The sequence below is a fragment of the Amblyomma maculatum genome, chromosome 1, assembly GCF_055883805.1.
Source record: "Amblyomma maculatum isolate TAMU_Amacu chromosome 1, ASM5588380v1, whole genome shotgun sequence".
Lineage (NCBI taxonomy): Eukaryota > Metazoa > Arthropoda > Arachnida > Ixodida > Ixodidae > Amblyomma > Amblyomma maculatum.
The window spans coordinates 462,881,067-462,904,195 of NC_139344.1; the positions used below are offsets into that span (position 1 = coordinate 462,881,067).

General features: G+C 47.2%; 1 protein-coding gene across 1 annotated transcript in view; it reads right to left on the minus strand.

Moving 5' to 3' along the window:
- LOC146209807 (uncharacterized) overlaps window positions 1-23,129 on the minus strand; it is a 101,906-nt gene that overhangs the window by 56,877 nt on the left and 21,900 nt on the right. Inside the window, exons 5-6 of the mRNA XM_084603954.1 lie at window positions 7,491-7,636; window positions 2,258-2,393 (exon numbers count right to left, since the gene is read on the minus strand). Coding sequence (XP_084460080.1) covers window positions 2,258-2,393; window positions 7,491-7,636 — 282 coding nt within the window. The remainder of the gene's footprint in view (window positions 1-2,257; window positions 2,394-7,490; window positions 7,637-23,129) is intronic.

Sequence of the window (23,129 nt, forward strand, 5' to 3'; positions counted from 1 at the left end):
GACCTCAGCTTCTGTTTCGAATAAGAGTACAAAAATGTGTCCTGCAGTTCTGTTCGCAACCACTCGAGCAGCAAGAGGCTGCCTCAGCCGCCCATTCATGGTTTACCCCGCCATCTGTGCCCTTTTTGGAGTGGCTACTGGTATGCGTATACAGGCATCCACAGACGTAGCTTTTCCTTCACAGTGTGGGTTTGAAAGGTGCAGAAGATGTGAGTGAAGACATTGAAACAGCACTTAGCTGGCAATGACCACTGTTTCAACTGGAGTTGCGCGCCATCTGCTAGCATAACCTTAACATCTCCAGATTGAGTCCTGGCCATTGCAACTGCCAGAAGCAAAGTTAATGAAAACACTTGCATGCTATACCACACCACCACACTTTGATGTAGCCCAGGTGACTGAAAACAACTCGAGAACCTTCAGGTGTGGTGTAACTGTCAAAGAATGAAGGGGACACTTAAGCTCTGCCTGTGAGAGTATGATTTGATAGTTAATGGCTCCCATCTGCCGTTCCCATTATGGAACCTTATGCATGTACAGTCTACTTCTAAGCCGTGTAGTTGCGCTCCTCCAGCATTCGTAGAAGTCCTGCCCTTTGGAGAGGGTAGGTAAAAAAAATCTTACTATCCAGAGATATGGAACACTGGAAATTCATTATGAGCTATATGATGGCTTAAAAGCAAACCTCCTGAGCTCTGAACTTTTAACAAAGACTTTAAGACTGGTGCGTGTTTCTATTCTTTCATCTGTGTTTCGCGCCAGTTTATTTTTAACAATGTATCACCAACTCGCCCGCTTAGTTTTCTGTTGTATTCTACTGTAAATTCCCTCTGCTATTCACTCAAAAACTAATCCCTCAATTTGTGCCGGTATTATCTCACATACACTAAGTAGCTTACGGTGGTAAGCTACCATATTATATGAAATAGCACCTGACACAGAGCCGCTTTGACCAGGCCGTACAAATGTGCCTCCATGCATGGCCTAGGAGTAGTGTGTATGACCCCGAATTCGAGGGCCCCAAAGGACTTGACTCCACTTCCAACTCAAAGGAGCTTCCAAGTTGGGCAGCCACCTTGGCCATCTTGTGACCCGCACAACCCACTGAACCCTCAACACCTCAAGCGGCACCTGCCAGAGGCACACACATGATTTTTCACTCTCAACACCAGAGATGACAATGCCAACATTGGTTTTTCTGCACAATGGGGTCCTTAACACTTTCGCTGTCACGAACGTACCGGTACGTTTTTGCTCCCCCCCCCCCCCTACAGTGTCACCGAGTACCAGTATGTTCTCTATCGTGCGTTCAAAACTTCGCGCCAGAGCGCGAAGCTGGTGCGCTTGGGCAGGCAGCGCTATCTGCAATATTTTTCTATAAGTTCGCATTTTCACCCCGCGTTGTGTTGATACCTATATACAGAAGAGCATGAAACGACTGCGCCCACCCCTGCCACCTTCTTTGCTGGGGGGCGCGGTCGCTCAGTGCACGCTACTCTATTGCACTAAGCAAAGAAACGTGGCACGTGAGTGCGGTTATGGGTTCAAGGGTTGTTCTGCCATCTGCCACAGGTTTGCAGGTTTTTATTTTTATTCTGCTGGCGTGTCTGCTATGACACCGCTTCACGTTCAGGGGCTCGCGCCGTTGACACGACTCGATCCCTGCTTTCGCTCTCTCTTGCCGCGCCCTTGCTTGTGGCTAACAGTGGCAAAGGAGGTTTTTCACGATTGTTTTAGCCTCTTTTCATCTCCCTCTGTAATCTTGATTTCACAACGTGCCATTTCTCTTCGTTGTGCGAGTCATCGAAACGGGGGCCCTCCGTACGCACAGTTACTTTCGGATGACTGACCAGGCGGGACCTTTGACTGAGGACTGGAATGACGGCTCTTTTATTATAAATAGGAGCCGAGCTCAGATTCAGACTCTTAGAAGTATCAAGCAGTTTTTTCTTATATTACCTTTATTTACCTAATTTATAATTAGGATGATAATGATGATGTTAAATAACAACACATGCAGAACACTGAAATATGCATATTTCGTTGACTATGTTATTTGTATAGCAATCACAATCAAAAATAAATTGCTATGCTCATTCCCTGAAACCAAGAAGACACTGAGGGTGCGTCACAGCCAGAAATGCCCGACAGCGAAAGGGTTAATACTGTCGAATTACAGACTCCAGTTGCATGTGATATGATTATGAGAGTGGATGCCTGGGGAGCCATCAAATGACAGAGCAGGAGATGCTCTCACCTGGCCTGTGAGTTGAGGAACACGAGGCACTGAGAGAAGGGCAGGCGGCGGAGGACGCACTCCAGGGCACGCACCTTGCGGGGAAACCAAGCTGCCTCATCCGCGCCCTCGGCCACACAGTACCACTGGGACACCCCTGCACAGCAGACGGAAATGAAACGACCCCTCATGTGCACTCAGTGGCAGAGCACCAGGCGCAAAATTGAGCATTTGCGTGTTCGGATCCCACTGACAGCCCGAGGTTGTTTTTTCTTCTACTTGCTAATCAATCACCGCCACATTAATTACATAATTAAGGTTAAAGCCTTACTACGCTGTGTCAGGACATGAAGCATCCATAAAATGCGTCGACAGATGTGACATCATCAGTTGGTGACGTTACCAGTCATGATCCAAATAGTTGTATGGTGAAGTACATAAAGCAGTGATTAATCAATACAGTCATGATCATTAGTCATAATAAGTTGTAGTTAATTGTGTCTGACTTAAAATAAATGACCATGATTAATGGTAATCAATTGGTAATTAATACCGTATTTATACAATTGTAAGTCGACCCTGGAAATCTCATGTCCAGAAAAAAAAACATTCCGGTGCATGCTTTCGACAACGAAAATTTATTGCCTGGCTGTACTACTGGTCTCCACTTCAAATCAAGTATTTTGGTGATATACGCTCCAAGCTTGGCCTCCAGCTCTGGATAGCATACCAAATGTATCCCTTGAAAGCCACTTCACTTGGCATCACAGTTGAGAATTTTTTTTCGCTGCTGCCAACTGCCACCACTCTCGCATAACCCGTTTAGAAGCTTCCAACATGCAGCCCACAACGCAGTTGTTTTTTCGACATAAATGATACCACCTACTTGAACGCTGCGCGCAACAGGCACTGAATGCTTTTTGGAATGGAGAGCTCATGAAGAAGAATGTGGCTGGTCGTAAAGCCAAAAATCCAAACACGCGAACTCAAGGAACGATCAATGTCGGCTCTTCCATCAGCCATCGACACTCTTGGAGTGTCACCGTGTCACATGACCCGTTGCGACTGACGTTCAAAAAGCGAGCGTCGCCGCAATTCGAATAGCAGCTCTTCCGTAAACTATCGACACTCCCGCAGGTGCAGTTTATGCTGTGCAGTAAGTTAAAAAAGGAAAATGAAAAATTCTCCCCGAGAAGCACGCGCAGTAACTGAATGTTGCACTTAAAGCCATAGAGCAAACAAATTCGCCGTAACCTCCCAATATGGTTTTTCTCTTGCTCTTGTTAACAGTACTATGCTTTGGTTTGGAATGTAAGTCGACCCCCACTTCGGATTTTCAATTTTTAAAAAGGGGTCAACTTACAATCGTGTAAACATTGTAAATTAATAGGTAACAAATTAATAGGTAATTAATGGGAAACAAAAAAGTAAGCGTCCTCTCAACCTTCTAGGGCCGTCTTCTCAGAATCACTTTTTTGCCTAGTGTGGTTGCTTAGGACAGCCGTATCTCGGGAACCGCTTATCAGATTTTCGTGAGGGTAAAACAATTTCATTTTTTTCAAGATATTGTGTCTGGAATTAAGGAGAAAAAATTTAAATTTGGTTAATGAAGGTCTGATTAATAACACTGATTTTGGGACTGTGCTAAAATTTTTCAGCGAGGAAATTCGGAAAAAGGGAATTGTCTTGCCCTGGGGTAATTAACTAGGAATGACCATAAAGAATTTCACAGTGCCAGCACCTTTTGCTAATTCTCCAGGCCTGCCCCAAGGAACCTATGTAAACCATCCTGATATGCTCCTCTAACTTGAGAACCAATGAGCCCAGCTCCATGAAGCTTCATAGTTTTTCACATGTTCATACGATGAGCCTAATCTGAAAATTTCATTCAAATACAGTAGACTCCCGTTAAGACGAACTCGCTTAAGATGAACCCTCGGTTAAGATGAACAGTGGAGGCAGTTTGTTTGGTTCCCCATAGAGTCAATGCAAAAAATATCCGCTTAAGATGAACACTTTGCAATCGCTAATCAGTTAAGATGAATTTTCACAGCCGGCCGCAGCCCACCCGCGCAGCTTACTCGGCCGTCCGAGCAGCGCTTCAGCGGAAAGAAAAAAAAAAAAAAGCTTTTCAGTGCCACGACCATCCATGCCGCCGACGCACGCAGACCCAAGCACGTCGGCGTCGGAAATGCGATTCTACGAAGGCGGAAGAGTGCCGCTGCTCGTCCTCTCCCACCGTTCCCCCGCTCACTCCTTTTGTCCCCGCAGTAGCAGTAGGTTCGCGTTTCGCGTCGCGCCGGCTGTCTTGATATGACCTCGTGCAAGGACGAAACAGAGCGCAGAGAGGAAGAGAGAGAGAAAAAAAAAAAAAAAGAGCATGCGCGGCCCGGCCAGCAAAAGTAGCGAAACGCGGGGAAAAAAACGATGAGAAGAAAAAGCAGCCAATGACATTTCCGAATGGTGATCACGTGGTAGTGTCGTCATGCCAGTGCTACCGAGCTCTGCGCCTTTGCTGACCGCTAACGACGCCTACTACGCAGTGCACAGATCCATTGTTTGTGGCGGGTGTGCGCGTCGTGTCTCGCAATTTTCTACCAGGCTGTACGCTGTCACCTCGTGGTGAGCGCTGTTTGTTTTTGTGCACGCCGTGTTTGCCGTGTTGCTATTATGGCTAGTCGGCCAACAACTCGAAAAAAGCCGCTTGAGCTTCGTGAGAAGGCCGAAGTTTTGACTGAAGTTCGTGCCGGCCGGCTTTCAAAGACTGAAATAGCGCGCAAGTTCGGCATCGCGAAAAATATCGTGAGCGGTATCGTGAAGGACGAAGTGCGGATTACCAGTGCTTTGGAAGATGGTGAGTTTGCGCCGAAGCGGAAGAGGTTGCGCACAGCTATGCACAAAGACCTTGAAGACGTTCTCCTTGCCTGGGTGAAGAGAGCGCACAGTGCGAATTTGCCAGTGGATGGAGTGCTACTGAAAGCTAAGGCGGAAGAAATTGCCCTGCGACTGAATGCCGAGTTTGCGTGTAGCGATGGATGGACATAAACTGGCCTTTCGTTGTGTTGTCGGCGAGGCCGCTGCAGTGGATGAAACGGTCTGCAGCGATTGGAGGCAGAACAAGATGAATGAACTCATGGACGAATATGACCCTCAAAACATATACAATGTGGACGAAACTGCACTTTTCTACCAGCTACTCCCAAATAAAATGCTAGCAATTGCTGGTGATGACTGTGTGGCGGACAAACGGAGCAAGCTTCGAGTAACGGTCCTCGTGGGCGCAAATATGACTGGGACTGACAAACTAAAGTTGCTGGTGATTGGTAAATCTAAAGCACCACGCTGCTTTAAAGACATAAAAACGCTGCCAGTCACGTACATGGCTAATTCAAAAGCGTGGATGACGCAGGCACTTTTCGAGCAATGGCTTCAAGAAATGGATCGCCACTTCCAGAGACAGAAGAGAAAAGTTCTTATTGTTGTTGACAACTGTCCCGGACACGGCCACGTCGCCGGACTTCATGCCATCCGACTGGAGTTTCTACCAGCGAATACAACGACGAAGCTGCAGCCTATGGACCAGGGAGTAATAAGTAGCTTGAAGAGGCACTATCGTCGCTCTCTGATGCAAAGGATGCTGATTTGCATGGAGGGCAGTAAGGAGTACACAGTTAACCTGTTAAGTGCTGTCCACTTACTGACGAGCGTCTGGGAGCAAGTTACTCAAGCCACTATTGCCAACGCCTTCTGCCATGCAGGATTTGTGGCGCTTAGTGATTGCTCAGTGCAGAATGACTGCGATACTACGAATGAGGACCACACTGCGAACTTGGAGGATAGAAGCATTGTTTCTGCGCTGAGGAGTAAGGGTGTGTTCATTGACATCAGTGCGTATGTCAGCATTGACGAAAGTGTGGAAATGTGTAGGGCTGACACACTGGACGCTCTGATTGAAGAAGTGATTGACCTACCATCGGAAACTGCTGCTGAAGATGACAGCTTGAATATTATGCCTGAATCTGCACTAGTTACCTGTGATGCAGCTGATGCCTGCCTAGACACTTTAGTGTAGTTTTTTGAACAGTGTGAGGGCACTGAAGGGTATCTTCAAAAGTTAAGCGAGATGTCTGCTTTTGTAGCAGGCCGTCGATTTTCACGACAGACACAAAAAAGTAACAGACTGGGTAACAGTCAACAATGCCTGATGCCTTACTACTGCAAAGTGTAGTAGACAATCATTAGTCCAATAAATGCTTGTATTGCAGTTTATTTTCCTGAAAGGCCATTTTATTCATTTGTTCTCATATACGAGGTATTTGGACCCACACTACATGCTCAAACATCATCTTTGGAAGCACTCCTGATTAGACAAACTTCTGATAAGACGAACAATTTTCATGGTCCCTTAGAGTTTGTCTTAAAGGGAGTCTACTGTATCTCAAGAAATAAATAAGTTGGTGTTCAAGGGTAGCCTCCTTAAGGAGGTTGAAGGTTATGGAAACTCCTGAGAGGAGTAGGTGGCACACTGGGGGTCCTTACAAAATATCAACTAGCCAAGCTGATCCAGTGCCAACCCTGCATGAAGCGCATGCAGGGTTGGCACTGGATGCATGAAGTGCATGACTGGATTGAGAGAGGCCAATCTCGTTAAGCGACAGACCTGAAATGAAACTGTGCTTCTTACGCTAGTGTCTATGTTACTTACCTGTGAAACCTAAAATATTGGTATGGACTATATTCCGTTAATCAATAAAGAATGTAAGCAGAGCAGGATGGACAAGGACATCTGCATTCCCGATTACCCTCACGTTTTTCTCACTGCACCAATAAAACGATGCAAGCAGCTGGTTCTACTTTTGCATTGTCCAAGTCCCTTGCACACTGCAAGGCAGCAAGATGCTTCAACAGCATTCTCCCATCACGTGGCCAATTAATGTCTGCTACCATCAGATGGACAGGAGGCCGCTCAGCAAGCGCTAAGTAGAAGCCATCAGCTCAAGCATGTGATAGGCAGTTTTTGTTTGCAGCACAATCTGGTGCACTGTTACTATGGCAGCATTCATCACAGAAACATCGGAGAGTAATTTCCGAAGCAACTAATAGGCATTGCTCGGTTGTCACGTCAGCACCTCTGTGTTGTACAACAGCACCCACAACCATTCAAACCTGGCGCATTTGACCACCGAAGACATTTGGACACAGCATGCCAAATCTGTTGCCCCATCTATGGACCACCTGTCTGTGTTGCACTCACCAAGCAAGGAGGGTGTGCCATCCCCGAGACGCACAACAACTGGATCGTGCAGCAGCTCTTGCTCCAGGGTGCGAGCTACTTCGGGCGGGTAGGTGGCACTGGTCGCCACAATTTGAAACCTCGCTGGCAACTTCACCCACAGCTGCCTGCAGAGAGAAGTGAAACCATGGGACACGGCATGCAGTTTTGAAATAAAAGAAAACTGTTGTCATGTACTACCTGAGGCTTCCCTTGGCAAAGGTTGATTACAAATTTGTCAAGGAAAGAAAAAAAAATCCTCTGTTCCCGGATGCCGGCGAGACTGCATTCGGCCATGCAGCCTTACACCTCCAGCTCCCGTCAACCAAATAAAGGAACACGAAACACCAAACAAGTCCCATTCTGAGCAAGGAAAGACATGCCATATGGGCTGTGATGAATTTTTCACACTTCTACCCAGAGCTAGCATTACGCACTGGCTGCCTAAAGTTCAGACAAATAAGAAATGCTTTCAAACAGCTACAAAACACTCATTTCCAGATTCGACTACGGCAGAAAGGTTACCGTATAAACTGAAATATAGGTTGATATTTTTTCTGAAAACAAAAAGAAAGCTAAAGTCGCCCCTCATCTTATATAGCGGTCTTTAACGAAATTTGAGGCATGGTCTGACAACACGTGGCGTACCTGCTCATGAACGGACAGCCAAAACCACATCGACATCCTACAGTTCCTGGCACTTTTTTCTTTTTTTTTTTTTTCTGTCCCAAGTGCATTTATCTTCACGTGCGCTCTCTCTTTCGACCAACGAAGGTATAAAATGCCTATTTAGCAATGAATAACAGCGTGTGAAGTCAGTTTACAGTGGCTTTCCAGAAAAAGTGATGGATCAGCAACATGGCCACTCTCTTAGCAACAGTTCTGAGTATGATGCCGTGGACAAGACCAGCTGTTCTCATGCAGCCTTTCAATAAATGCTACGTAAACAACACACTTGATGGAAATAGATGACACGCTCTGGGAGGTGGAGGGCAACAAAGAATCATCGGACGATGCTGCTGAATCCTTGGAGTGAGATCAAAGCTCCAGTGATGCAGGGATATGGCCAATTTTGTAAATATATGTTTTTTTATTGCGTAAGCAATAGGCCTTATGCAAAAGTGCAGTCATCTATAGGACCTTCAGCGAAACACGCTACGCGACGCCATGTTCAAGGTTTGAGTGCGTCGGCTGCGCTTACGGCTGCTGCCATTGCGTGAGCTGCATCTGCTTTGTGCTGTGATTTCCGTGTATTTGTTCGCATTCAAATAAAAAAATGACGGAATAATAGACGATTGACTTGTCCACGCCGCCTACATTCCAATTTTACATCGTGAAGCGATACTGCACTGCCAAAACTTTTTGCGAACGGTGGTAACAGCATAGCTACAAATGGCAAAACATTCGTTGTTGCTACGAGGCATTCCTTGATACGCTACTCAAATACGCGTCCATGAAAGTGCAAAACATATTGATATTGCTTCAGGGTGTAAAACATGTCTGCGATGTCATTACGCGTACATGAAGCACCTTAATGTTGTTTCTTGTTTTTGTTTTAATATAGGACTGATGCCTAATAAACACTGCGCTCTGATGGACCTTCACAGTTCCTAGTGAAGCACGCGCACTATTGTTCCCATCCTCTGTCTGAACGTTTAGCAGCTGATGTATCTCGTTGGCGTGTATTCAACCACATAGCAGATCCCATATTCTGTATGTTACTGGCTAAAACCCCCAACCACATGAATTTTCCGGCGAAACGCGACAGGTCAACGACGCGATTCCGTGCGCACGGATCCTCCTCATGTATGTAGCTCCTGTTGCCATCACATCGTAGTTCTATTTCATGAAAATCAATATATAGCAGATACTGCTGCCTGCGAAGTCACATAGCAGAGGTCTGCCTTATATCCAGACGCAATGTCAAGCTCCTTCGTGGACGCGTATTCGAGCAGTGCTTTAATTTGTGCAATGCGCAGTTTATGCAGAAAAGTCTTTCTCCTCTCCAATACCGCATTTTTTTTCTTTTTCTTTCCGTAATTCTTGACGAAACTGAAATATTTCAATTGTTTTTCGTTGTCCATGTCAGAGATGAGCACAGTAGTGAGAGAGGGGGGGCAAACGAGGTTTAATGGCTTTCTTTGCTTGCGAAGATATTGAACGAAAAAACTAATCGCACTATATTCTCGTGCAATATGTGACACTAGCGACATTCTTCAATAAATCGTTCTGCGAAAAAGTAGCAAACCTATACGGGCAGTCTAATGTTAAATGGCGGTATTCTTTCTATAGCTGCTGAACATATTTTGCAAAGCCCGAATTTATGGGGTGTCCAATCAGTTGATACCTGAAAGAACACAAATATTTCAGTGTGGAGCTGTGATGCATGGGATTTTTTTTTTGCCATATTGCAAGACAACAAACATTATTTGCCAGCAGCAATTCAGCAAAGTAGTAGAGTTTACCAAGCAATGGGCATACAGAAAATGTGATGCATACATGTATAGGGCTGGGTACGTTTAGACAAAATAAAGTTGAAAGACATGTGTGCGCTCATTCTTGCTTCTACTGCGATAGCCGCAGTAACAAACCTCACTGCTAAGCGCGGTAAGGCTCGCTACAAACAATATTGCTCTGTGGATAGTGTCAAATGGTTAGCAGTTTCAATCCCTACCTCATTACACTGTTTCCATGGCGCGCCATGAAGGTTAAACGAAGAAACGGCATTATTCAGTGATATGGATGAGAGAAAAGAAACCTGGCGTGGTCCAAATTGAGGCGTACCTCCTATTCGATGCACCTCACACAACTCAAAAAAAAAAAAATCTCGACTAATAAAAAAAAGCAGCGTAGTGATCGCTATCACTATAGCAACAACAATCATGCGAACTCGCGGTAGACGAGAGCAGCTAAACGGTAGGGGCAGTGGCTGCCACGTATATACTCTGAGTCATTTCTTTTGCAAGTCATGTTCTGGAGACGAATCTTAGCAAATGAAGTCTGGACATAGTCGACTATATTCAATTCATCGATGAATAGGATGCATAAAGACGTTAGAATATCGCGCTGGAATTTAAGAGAGCAGTCTAGCGCCTTTGAAGTGCCGAAACCTGTTCCATCTGGATACCTGGACGTATACATACGGGTCAAATCTGTTGACAGCTTGTATGCATGAAACCTTAAAAGCTGAGATGAATTGGCGCAAAAAGGAAATCAGGAACAACACTTGCACATCTCTTATGCGAAAAGGCGATGCGAAGTCAGTCTACAGGCAAATTTAACACACCGTGGGCGATATATTTCATCTGCCTTAGCACCGGGTACTGATTTGCAATCTACTAATGAACGCTAAATAAGATATTTTACAATTCAGGCGCACCGTTGATCGAAAGTGCGCCTAGCGTGACAACCACGCGAGAGCAGATTAACACAAGCCCCAAGAAAAAAAAAAAAACTCAAGAGATGTAACTTGCTGCTTCTTTTCTTCTACACCCTTATTTTAATTTTGCGTACAACAAGGGGCACAACAGTATGTCAATATTATCGGCAACAACTAGCATTAATGCAGCCGGCTGCGCAACCCCCTATGCCGCTTGCCGCTCCTCAATGCAGCTACCCTTGAACATGGCGGAAACGCGCGCGGCGGCCGATAGATGGCAGCAATTCTGCATAAGGCCTATACTACAGCAGGTTTCAGCCCGTTGCGTAAACCCGGCCAGTAAACCTGGTCGTTAGCTACGCCGAAGAAGAACACGAAGAAAAAGATGACGGCAGCAGCAGCAGCAGCAAAAAGAAGAAGCAGAAAGAACAGAAAGAGAAGCTACGTCGGCTTTGCTTATGCAACCTGGGGTTTAGCTAAAGCTAAACCCCAGGTAATTTTTTTTTTTCACTTCACGGTAAGGGGGTCAACCTATATTCTCATACGACCTATAATACGGTGACTGTATAATTTCCCCCTTCTTTATAGTAATGATATTTTGCTAAAAATTGGTTATACAGTCGAACCCGGATATATCAAACTCGAAGGGGATCGCGAAATAGTTCGATATACAGAAATTGTCTTGAGACGCCACTTGCGATCATGAAAAATGGTACTGTATCTGTCACATAATGAAGCCACTCACATAATAAATCCAACGCCCACTTTTGCCCCCGAGAATTTAAAAAAAAAAAAAAAAGCGTTCGGTGACGCGTCCCTCCATTTCGACCATCGCATCCACAGCTCATTTATTGGCAGCGCGCCAAGATGCTGTGCAGCGATAACGTCATGGCGTGTTTATTTTTTTTACTATACTTTAGATACATCCTGCGGTGGCAGGCAGCGCTTGGCAGAGTGTCCGTGATGGCTTGAGTGTACAAGCCTGGTTCCATTTATCACGCCGCGCTTAGGGCGGGCATAGTCCACTGCCACAATCATTGGAAGGCGTAATAGCTGCAAATGCTGTTTCAAGCGGACAATGCTAAAAGCCGGTGTCATGATTGCAGCTGACCGCATGCTTTCGTTGATTCATAGATGCAAGAATGGACGACTCTCCCAATAAATAAAAATAAAAAATAAATAAATCTGCCGCTTCTTAACGTGCCTGCAGCCGCCATAGCTTACGCTGCGCCGCACGCGTTCAACACAAGTAAGGATGACTGCACAAAAGAAAAAAAAAAAATGCTGCTTCTTAACGTCCGCAGCATCCATAGCATACGCTACGCTGCACGTTCAGCACGACTGCAAAAATGAACAATTCTCAACCGCCACCAAAGAGCATTCACAACACACACTGGAGAAAGCACCTGCCACAAGCTGAGCTGGCTTGTCCGCACATGCACAGTGGTGCGAACGAAGACCGAGAAAGAGAGAGGAATGGGCACACCTTTGCGCTTCGCTCTATTGTGTTTTTCCCCTCTCCCGAACACCACGGCTGCATTGGTTCTCTCTCATTCCTTCACGCACATGGCTTGCAAACTTGACGTGCTGGCGCGCGGCAAACGATCATGGGAGACGCGCGCTCCTTCGAGAAAAGGGCGCGGCGCTACCCTAGACCAGTCGTCGCCGAACTGTGCCCTCTCATTCCTTCCGCGCGTGGCTTAGAAACGTCACACGACAAACTAACGAAGGTGATGCGATCATCTTTGGGGACAGCACCATCCAATGCGTGGTGCGGGGTTCACTATAACGAACGACTGGTGAAATATATGATGCAGCTTTCCTATACTTTTACACGGGATTTTCAAGAGGATATTCCGTGAGTTTGATATATATAGCTAAAATTCGAATTATCCAGGTTCGATATATCCAGGTTCGACTGTAGTAGTAGTGACTTCCCACGAAATGACAATGTGGCATGCGTGTTGCCGAGGATTGCAAGACAAATTTTTTATTTGAAAAACAAAAAATGAGTTACCACAAGGCTTAGCAGAACTAGTACAGTCGAACCCGGTTATATCGAACCTGGAAATATCGAATTATGGTTGGAACTCATGAAATATCCCCTTGAAAATCCCATGTAAAAGTATAGGAAAGCCGCGTCATATATCGAACTCAATTTCACCGGTCGTTCGATATATCGAACTCCGCACCACGCACTGGAAAGTGTGCTTTCCCCAAAGACGATCGCATCACTTTTGGCCGATTGCCGTGTGACATTTTCAAGCCACGCGCGGAAGGAATGAGAGGCGACGGCTGGTCTTTGCAGCGCCGCGCCCATTCCCCAAAGGCGCGCGCATCTGCAGTTGTCGTTTCCCACGCGCCAACACATGCCGTTTGCAAACCATGTGCGTGGGTGTGCCCATTCTTTTGCCGAGCTATCTCTCTCCTTCAGCACGCGCAACGCATGCGCCAAGCCAGCTCAGCCCGTTTTCAGCAGACATCGGACGCTTTCTCCAGCGTGTATTGCGAACCCTCTGCGTGCGGCGGCGCGGCGGCTGACGACGTGGCTATGGCGCCTGCGGATGTTAAAAAGCGGCAGCTCTGCTTTTCTTTTTTCTTTTTGCGAGAGTCATCCTTTCTTATCGTTGTGCCGTATGCGCGGCGTAGCGTAAGATATAGTGGCTGCGGATGTTAAGAAGCGGTAGGTTTTTTTTTTTTTTTTGCGGGGATGTTTATTTTATTTTTTTTTATATCGTTTATCCTTGCATGTATGAATCAGCGAAAGCACGCAGTCAGCTGCTGCGATCATGACGCCCGCCCCAAGCGCGACGTGATAAATCGAACCGGCTTGTGCAATCAAGCCATCACGGGCACTCTGCCAAGTTTGCTCCCTGCCACCGCAGGAGCTATCAAAAGATAAACGCGCCCCGACGTTATCGCTGCGCAGCATCTTGTCACGCTGCCAATGAGCTGTGGATGAGACGACCGAAACGGACTGACGCGCGCCATCGACAAGCAAGCGAAAATGCTCGCGATTTCTGCCGCCGGGTTTCTGTGTCGCAGCTGCAGCGGTGGCTCGAGCGGCGAGAGGGACGCAGTTCCAACAAGTTTGAAAATTTGCGCTCTGTCGCTGCCGCTCGTCGCTGAGATCGCTCAGTCGCTTGCATGTGAGCGAGCTGGCCTTAACGCATTTTTTTTTTCAAATTCTCGGGTGCAAAAGTGGAGGGTGGGTTCATTATGCGAGCGGCTTAATTACGCGACAAATACGGTATCAATTTTTCGCATCGTAAGTGTCGTCACAAGCCGATTTTTGTATATCGAATTATCGATATATCGAACTATTTCGCCCTCCCCTTCGAGTTCGATATATCCGGGTTCGACTGTACATATTTCTTGAAGCCATGAGCGAAAGCATGCAGGGCATAGGGGAAAAAAAAAAAATACCAGAGTACAAACTGGAAAGAAGGCAATGCAGTCCATTCAAGAAATAATATCATTGGAGGGTCAAATTCTAAAGTTAAATCTCAGCTACTTTGGTCATCTGATGAGAAGAGAGGAGTCGCTGAAGAAAGATTTGATGTTGGGAAAGGTTGAGGGCCGCCGGCGAAGGGGTAGGCAGCGAACGCGATGGTTAGATGGCATCCTCGAGGCACTGCAGATGAAGTTATGTGATGTTAGGAAGATAGTGAGAGACCGAAAAGCGTGGCGTGACATGGTCCATAGGGTCACGAAGAGTCGGACACGACTGAACGACTCAACTGAACTGAAATGTGTACCAAGAAATAGGGAAGGGAACAGCCGAACGTTCGCAGCACTGCGCAGCACAAAGCACAACTGAGGCAGCAGTGGCAAGAACTGGAGGTGCGGCTCTGCAGCGCTTGAATGTCGTGCTATTTCTCATCTATTGCCTTTTAAAAAGACAGAAACAGTGAGAGACGATGCGGTGTTCATGCAAGGCTTTGGTTTCCACATGAAATAAAACTCTGTTGCAATCGTAGAGGCACTTCCATGAGATGCAAACAAAATATCTTGTAACTGAAAAAAACGGCAAGAGACAGTAAGACAGAGATGCAAAATATTTTATAGTGCTTTCCACTAAGCAACAAGACCCGTTCAGTAAGTAGGCATTTAATTACCATTAATTATAAGAGGGCATCTTTATGACAATGTGATCACCGACCACTGATATATAAAAAAGACCCCGATACAGTAAAATCTTGGTGATACGAATCCGGTTGATACAAATTTCAGGATGATATGAATTCGTGAAATTCAATGGCCAGAGTGCATTGTGTACAATGTGCAAAATTTTGGCAGGTCTGAACACTCTCCCGCACCACGACGAATGATACGAACACGCGAACTGTGACCACAACCTTGAGCACTATGCACTGCACGCACATTGTTGACTCCACGATCACCGGCCATGCTGTATGTACGCATCACGAGCACTTCGTGGTGACGCGTGGTCCACACCTCACCGATCTTGCGATTTTTTGTTGGGCTCACGCCGCGAAAAGCTTTCAGCGGCGCGTGGCCGACAAACTGCAGACATCACAACAGCCGTATTTGGTGGCGGCGTACGTGGCGGGTGCGCACGCATCGGACATTGCTGACTCCTCAATCACGATCCGAGAGCAGTTTGCGGTGTCGCCATCTCGTCATGCTGTACGTGCCGAGAGAAGTATGCAGAGGCAGGCGGATCGCACCTCTTTGGCACCGTGATCGTTTTCCATGCCACGAAAGGTTTGCAGCGGCGCACGGCCATGGGTAGTAGTCGGCAGCGCACAGGCTGCACTTCGTAGACTTTGCGATCGCTAATTGCGCTGTACACATTGCGAGCAGTCTGAGGCCCCGCGCGGCTGGCACGTCGCCATTTCTTGTTGTGCTGTACGTGGCGCGATAAGTCCGCGGAGGCACGTGTCCCACGTGTCGCCGCTAGCGCTATGTGCGCCGCGAGTGGCAAGCTGTGACCGTGCGACCATAATAAACCTTCTCGAATGTAAGCAGATCTGCGCGACTGCCTTTCCCATACTTCTGCATACATAATTTCGTTCGTTTTTATGATACAAATTTTTTGGCACCCCCATGAGATTCGTATCCCTGAGGTTCTGCTGTATAGGGAACCCAAGCTCAAGCTGCGCCATGCAACTGCAGCGCCGCATTCATGGTGTGGTGGCAAAGTGTGAAACTATGGGACGCCACCGAAGCAGACGCTCCGCTAGATTCCTGTGCATGTGCAGTGGTCGAGTTGCGCCTTGCGGTTATTTGGCGATACAATAACGCTTCCGCTGATGCAAAACGGAGGTACTAAGTAGCACTGTGTCATGGGCAGCTACAATAGTAGGCAAAGTGGCAAAAGACAAGGCTCACATGTGAAACTTTGCAGATTCCTTTGGAAGTGTCTCCAAAAGACCTGTTTTCCAACCGCATGACAGAGTACTGAGCAGCCTCGCATTCTATGTGGAAGCAGAAAAAGCCAATTTCCTCCTTCTCCGTAAACTCAGAAATGTTGACAGCTGACAAAGATGGCTTGGAGAGGCATCGAAAGAGTACAATGGTTTAACACCATGCATGCAAAGTGAAGGGGGTGGATTGACCTTCTCTTCACTTCCCATGTGTCTCGTTTTGCCGATTTTCCGTGCTCTCCTTCTGCTTTGCAAGTGCTCTGAAAACAACCAAATCAACAGATATCCAGCATGCGACATCCGCGATCGAATGTGCCCTAAGTGTCCTTTTCACACCTGCCTTTTCGTTTTTAGAATGACCAAGAAAATATCTAGGAATATCTATTCAACCCCCTCCCCCCCCCCCTCCTGGAGGGGGGGGGGAGGGGGTTGAATAGATATTCCTAGATATTTTCTTGGTCATTCTAAAAACGATATTCTCTTCCAAGTTTCAGCTGAGGTGATTAGGCCATTAGGCATAAGTATTTAACAAAAGTGAGATTCAGCTTCATTTGACAAAATACTTTCGCAGGTAGCTGATTTTCTCTCATTTCTGGTAAATGTCAGGGGGGGGGGGGGGGGAGGGGGGGTTGGAAAACTCACCTTGCTGAGACGCTTTTACAGATTTCCCCAAATTGGCCAATAAGTGCACCAATTATTATTATTATATTATTATAATGAAAATATGTCAGAAGTGTAATAGAAAAGCGATCCTAGCTATAGCTATGATTTCACTGACATATACTCGCACAGAAATGGATTTCACCTTCTTTCCAAGTCAGCGAGCAGGTTATGCCGCATGCAGCGCACGGAGCACTCATGTGCTTTTGAGACTGCTAGCGTTCGTGCCTTTTGAGAAACACCTCCTTCGGACTCCAGTCGATGATTGATTCTTCGGACACCCAATTTTTCGGACATGCTTGATTATTCGGACTTTTTCCCGGCTTCAGGACACTCCTTATAAAGTCAATGCATTACGCGGCTCAAAATTTCGGACACTCTAGGGAGGGCTATTCGATTTTTCGGACATTCCAAGCATCAGCCGGGCCAACTGCTACACATTTTGAGCGGTGTCGCCGCCATCTTGTTTGTTTACTTTTTCCTCTGATAGCCTCGAAACTGGTGCCGGTCTTGCGTGCCGCTCCTCAGCTAAACTGACGCTGGATCGAGGCTAATTATTTGCCTAGCAGCTTCCGCTTCTGGAACAACACCGCTGCACGCTGCCGGAGTGCTTTTTTGCCTTTTAGCTTTATTGCTTCGACTGCCTGTTCCTCTGTGTGTTTGCCGTGCGTTGCCAAGAATAGCGAGTAGGCCTAGCCGTGGTCGTGCTGATGCGAGAATTGCATTCTGTCGCTACTGTGGCTCGTGTTTAAATGAATCGGCTTCAGCTCTTCAAGAACCTATTTCCGGATTTTATAAGGAGCTTTTCAATTTTTTTTCGTGCAACGCAGCATCGAAAATGCACTGAATGGAGTCGATGTTGTGATCTAGTGGTTTGTGGTGGTGGTGTGCCTCGACAGTGGGAAAACCTACTCTGCCGATTTGCTCGGAGCCGGAGCACTTAGTCTGCTCGCCGATGCGTGGACATCAGTGGCACCCACAACGCTGTGCAATTGCTTCCGCCACGCGGGATTTGTGCTGAATGACGAGTCGGCTGCCTTGGACGAGGAGAGCGTCGTCGAGCAGCTGTCAGGCAGTGAGTAGCTCATGGACAACCTTCGCACCCATTTTCAGAGTTCACAGACGTGGACCACGAGTGGGAACTGTGCGCTGGGCTCACAGATGCAGAAATTATTTGCCAAGTGCTTGCGGAGTCTGAAAGCGACGACGACGACAACTCACCTGCAGCAGCGCAGCTAACGCAAGCTGAGCTGATGCAAGCTGTCGCAACCCTCTTGTCGGCTTACGGTGACACTACGACTCTCGCCGAAATTCAGGTGTACCTGTTAGCACAGAAGCGAAGCGTGCATTTATGACTTTTTCCGGCCTCAAGTCAATAATAGGCAATAAATTGAGCTTTTTTGGTGCACATTTGTTTTTTCGGACTCCCCGATCTTTCGGACATTATCGCGGTCCGTTGAGAGTCCGAAAAAACGGTCGTCGACTATATAATTATTAATTTACTGCACGATTTGCTTTAGTAACGTCGTAATACAGTCAAGCCCGGATATATCGAACCCAGATATTTCGAATTTTGGTTATATCGAACTCACGGAATATGCCCTTGAAAATTTCATGTAAAAGTATAGGAAAGCTGCATCATATATCGAACTCTATTTCACCGGTCGTTTGATATATCGAACTCCGCACCACGCATTGGACGGTGCGATGCGCCTCCCTAAAGACGACCGCATCATCTCGGCCGTTTGCCGCGTGACGTTTTCAAGCCACGCGCGCAAGGAATGAGGGGGCACAGCTCGGCGACAGCTGGTCTAGGCACGGAGGAAGGGGTCTAGGGTAGCGCAGCGCCCTTCCCTCAAAGGCGCGCGCATCTGTGGCGATCGCTGCCGCGCTAGCACGTGACGTTTGCAAGTCATGTAGGTGAAGAAACGAAAGGGCACCAATGCAGCCGTGGTGTTCGGGAGAGGGGGAAAAATGCGATATAGCGAAGCACATGGGTGTGCCCACTCTTCTGCTGAGCTTTATCTCTCCCCCTCCTCTTTCCTTCCCGGTCTTCGTTCGCAGCAGCATGCACTATGCATGCGCAGACAAACCAGCTCAGCCCGTGGCAGCTGCTTCCCCAGTGTGTGTTGTGAACGCTCTGTGCGCGGCGGCTGGCGTGCGATGAGCGTCTCGTGTCGTCGTGATGAACGCGCATAAGCTACGGCGGCTGCGGACGCTGAAAAGCGGCAGATATCTTTTTTTTTTTTTTGCGAGAGTCGTTCATTGCCGTCGTGCTGAACGCATGCTATGGCGCCTGCAAAGGTTAAGGAAGCGGCAATTTATTATTTTTTTTTGCGAGAGCTGTTCTTGTCGGGCTGAACGTGCAGCGCAGCGTAAGCTATGGCGGCTGCGGACATTAAGAAGCAGTAGTTCTTTTTTTTTTTTGCGAAAGTTGTTCATTTTTGCATTTATAAATCAATGAAAGCACGTGCTCGGCTGCTATCATGCCACCGGCTTTTAGCATTGATCACTCCAAACGGCATTTGCAGCTATCACGCTTGCCAATGATTTTGTAGCAGTGAATTACACCCTCCCCACCCCAAATGCGGCACGATAAATCGAACCAGGCTTGTGCAATCAAACCATCACACGGGCACTCTGCCAAGTTCGCTCCCTGCAAACGCAGGATCTATGAAAAGTATAGTTAAAAGATAAACACGTCATGATGTTATCGCTGCGCAGCATCTTAACGCGCTGCCAATAAAACCTGTGTATGCGACAGTCGAAACGGAGGAACTCACCACCGAACGCTTCTTTTTTTTTTTCTTTTTTTGCAAATTCTCAGGGTAAAAATGGGGAATGAGTTCATTATGCAAGTGGGTTGACTACGCGACAAATACCATATCATTTTTCACGATCGCAAGTGGCGTCTCAAGCCGATTTCTGTATATCAAATTATCGAACTATTTCGCGATCCCCTTCAAGTTCGATATATCTGGGTTCGACTGTAATAAAAACAAAACCATATATAGAGCCCGTGCTGCAGGTCAAAACGATGGTCAACAAGCGAGCCACTTCATTTCACAGTACTGATAATACTTTCGCTGTTTTTGAACATATAATATACGACAATATAATTACATAGCGGACTTACCTCGAGATGCGCTTCCTACATTTTCGCTAACGTGGGAAACGCATTCACAATCAATATTTACTCATTGCTGTCTGTCGTCTGCTCTACAGTGCAGACATGAATAAAAAGTTTCTAGCCTTTAGTTAAGTTTCCTCCATGGAAGTACGCGGAAGATTGCCCAATCATCAAGATGGAATGCAGGTGGCATGTCGCGATGCACCTGCGGAGGCGCGTCAGGGCACGTGCTCATGCCAGAGAAAGAATGCGGCGCATGCCGGGACGGAAGCGAGCTCTGCCGGCGGCCCAGTGTGCGCATTTCTGTCACAGATGGCGCTGCCCATCAGGAGCCGCTAGAGTCATTGGAAAATTTCAGAGTACCGCATTCGTTTTCCGCGCGCCGCCGGCTCGCCTACTGGCTGATGCGCGTCACGTGACCTCACATCGCCATATCTCTACCAAGCGCGCGCGGAATAAGTGTCTTGTGCCGGAGTTCCTCTTTTTTCGATTGTTTCTCGCAGCGTACACGTGAGAGATTATGTTGGGCTTTTGGGTGCGGCACCAGGCCTGCGTTAGGAAAGGTGTGCTCTCTGTGCCTGAACGAAAAAAAGTGATCTGCATTGCTGATCAGTGTGGCTTCACAGAACCGACCGGCAAAAATTTGTGCCTCAAGGAACACCTTGTGCTAGATACACTGGTTCATTGGTTTCAAATTATTTTCATTTAGCCGTGAAAGAAGCGTAGGAAATACTCAACGTGAACATGGTGCGCCTGATCACAACATGTGTTTACCTTCACGCGCAGTATATGAGTTTACCTTCCAGCACAAGAATATGCAGCATCCGCTTTTACTTGCGGAATTTTGCAAAAGCTATCCTCACAGCAGGGTAAATATCTAGCCAGCTGGCAGCAGATACATCAATATTCAGTTGTGCGATATCACACATTATACTCGTGCATGCATGCGTATGGGCGCATGTTCGTGTGCGGATCGATCACCGCACGCACCTCTTCCTTTTTTACTTTTATTGCTAATGTAAACGTACCGTATTTATTCGAATAATGATCGCACTCGCATAATGATCGCACCCCTGAATTTTGAGGTCAAAATTCCATTTTTTAAATTCCCCGCGTAATGATCGCACCCCGAACATGGAGCCGCCTGGTGGTTGATCTGCAGTCATCCCGCAGCGAATGCATTCCGACGAGTTCCCAACCTAGTCTAGTAACGATGGAGTTCCCATGATTCCATGCTTTGTGGCATTCGCCATTTTGCAATTCGGCAGCATAGTAGCGTGCTTTGTGTTTTTGTGCGAGTTTATGCCATTTCACCATGGGGCGGTATGCCAGTTACACCGCCGCGTTCAAGCTCAAGGCTGTCGACTATGCACTGGAGCATGGCAACCGCGCTGCTGGTAGGCATTTCGGCGTGGACGAAATGAGAATACGCTATTGGAAGAAGCAGCGCGAGAAGCTGATGGCTACGAACAAGACACGGCGGGCTTTCCGTGGACCCAAAACGGGCAAGTTCCCTTGTGTTGAGGAGGCAGTCCTAGAATACGTGAGGGACCTGCGCAAGGACGGTTGTGCAGTGTCATTAGAAATGATACAAACGCAGGCGCGCACAACTGCCAGGAAGCTGGGAATCGCCGCAAAGGATTTCCGCGCTAGCTCACTAGGCTTCGCGAAAAATGCGGTTACCTCATGTCGCAAATTGGAAACGCCGATCAAACTCCACTGACGTTCGACATGCCCCGGAATACAACTGTGAACGAGAAGGGTGCTCGGAGCGTCCTCGTGAAGACGTCTGGCGCAGAAAAACAGCGATGCACAGTCATGCTTGCTGTGACGGCCGACAGGCGGAAGCTGCCACCATACGTGAAACGAAGGGAAACTTTCCCCGTGGCATCCATATACGTGCACAGATGAAAGGGTGGATGACTGCAGACCTGATGGTCGACTGGATCAAGACTGTTTGGGGAAGAAGACCAGGAGCATTTCTGCCTCCCTCGCTTCTGGTTTTGGACAGTTTTAGGGGTCACCTTGTGGACAGCGTGCGTGCCAAGCTGAAAGAGCTGCGCACGGACATTGCAGTCATTCCTGGCGGCCTGACTTCGCTGCTGCAGCCTCTCGACGTGTCTTTGAACAAACCGTTCAAGGCCAACGTTCGACGACTTTATGCTGAGTGGATGGCGATGGGCCAGCATGATTTGACGCCGAGCGGAAAGATTAGAAGGCCATCCGTGGAGATGCTGTGCTCGTGGATCACAGAAGCGTGGAGCAGTATCCCCGACGAGGTAGTGGCTAAGAGTTTTAAAAAGACAGGCATATCTAACGCTTTGGATGGAACGGAAGATGACTTCCTGTGGGATTGTGAAGATGCTCCCAGCGACGACACTGCCGTTTCCGATGAGTCGTGCAGCAGTGAAAGTGAGGATGGCGAGGATTCAGACTTTGATTAGAGTACTGACGAAAAAAAATAAATGGGCATTGTGCACTCCATGTGATGCTTAATGTGCGTGTTTATTGCAAAGGTAAGCCTTACTCAGCTTTTATTTTTGGTTGTAATCGAGATATATGTTCTAAGACGTCTGACCTGCAACTTGTTTGCGTTTTCGGTGCTCAAAAATTTTTTGTAGAAAATTTACCCCGCGTAATGATCGCACCCCGAAATTTGCGTCAGTATTTAAAAAAAAAAAGTGTGATCATTATGCGAGTAAATATGGTACATAAAGCTTTATGCACAGATTTATTAGTTATTTATTTCTAGTGGCACGATAAAGAAGCCAAGGTGGTGGAAATTTCCGGAGCTCTCCACAACGGTGTTTCATAGTCTGAGTCGCTTCAGGATGTTAAACCCCATAAACTAAACCAACCTACCATATTTGTTGTGTGTTCGCAGCTGGCGACTTCTGGACATTGCGTGTCAACCATCAATGTACAATGTTGATGTCATTTCAATTTTTGATGGCAGTTAATGAGAGAGGTTCTGGAAAATTGGTGGCACAAGGTGTACAGCGATGAAACATCAGGCGATACCATGAAACAAGGAAAAGTACAATATTCACAACCGGGCGGTG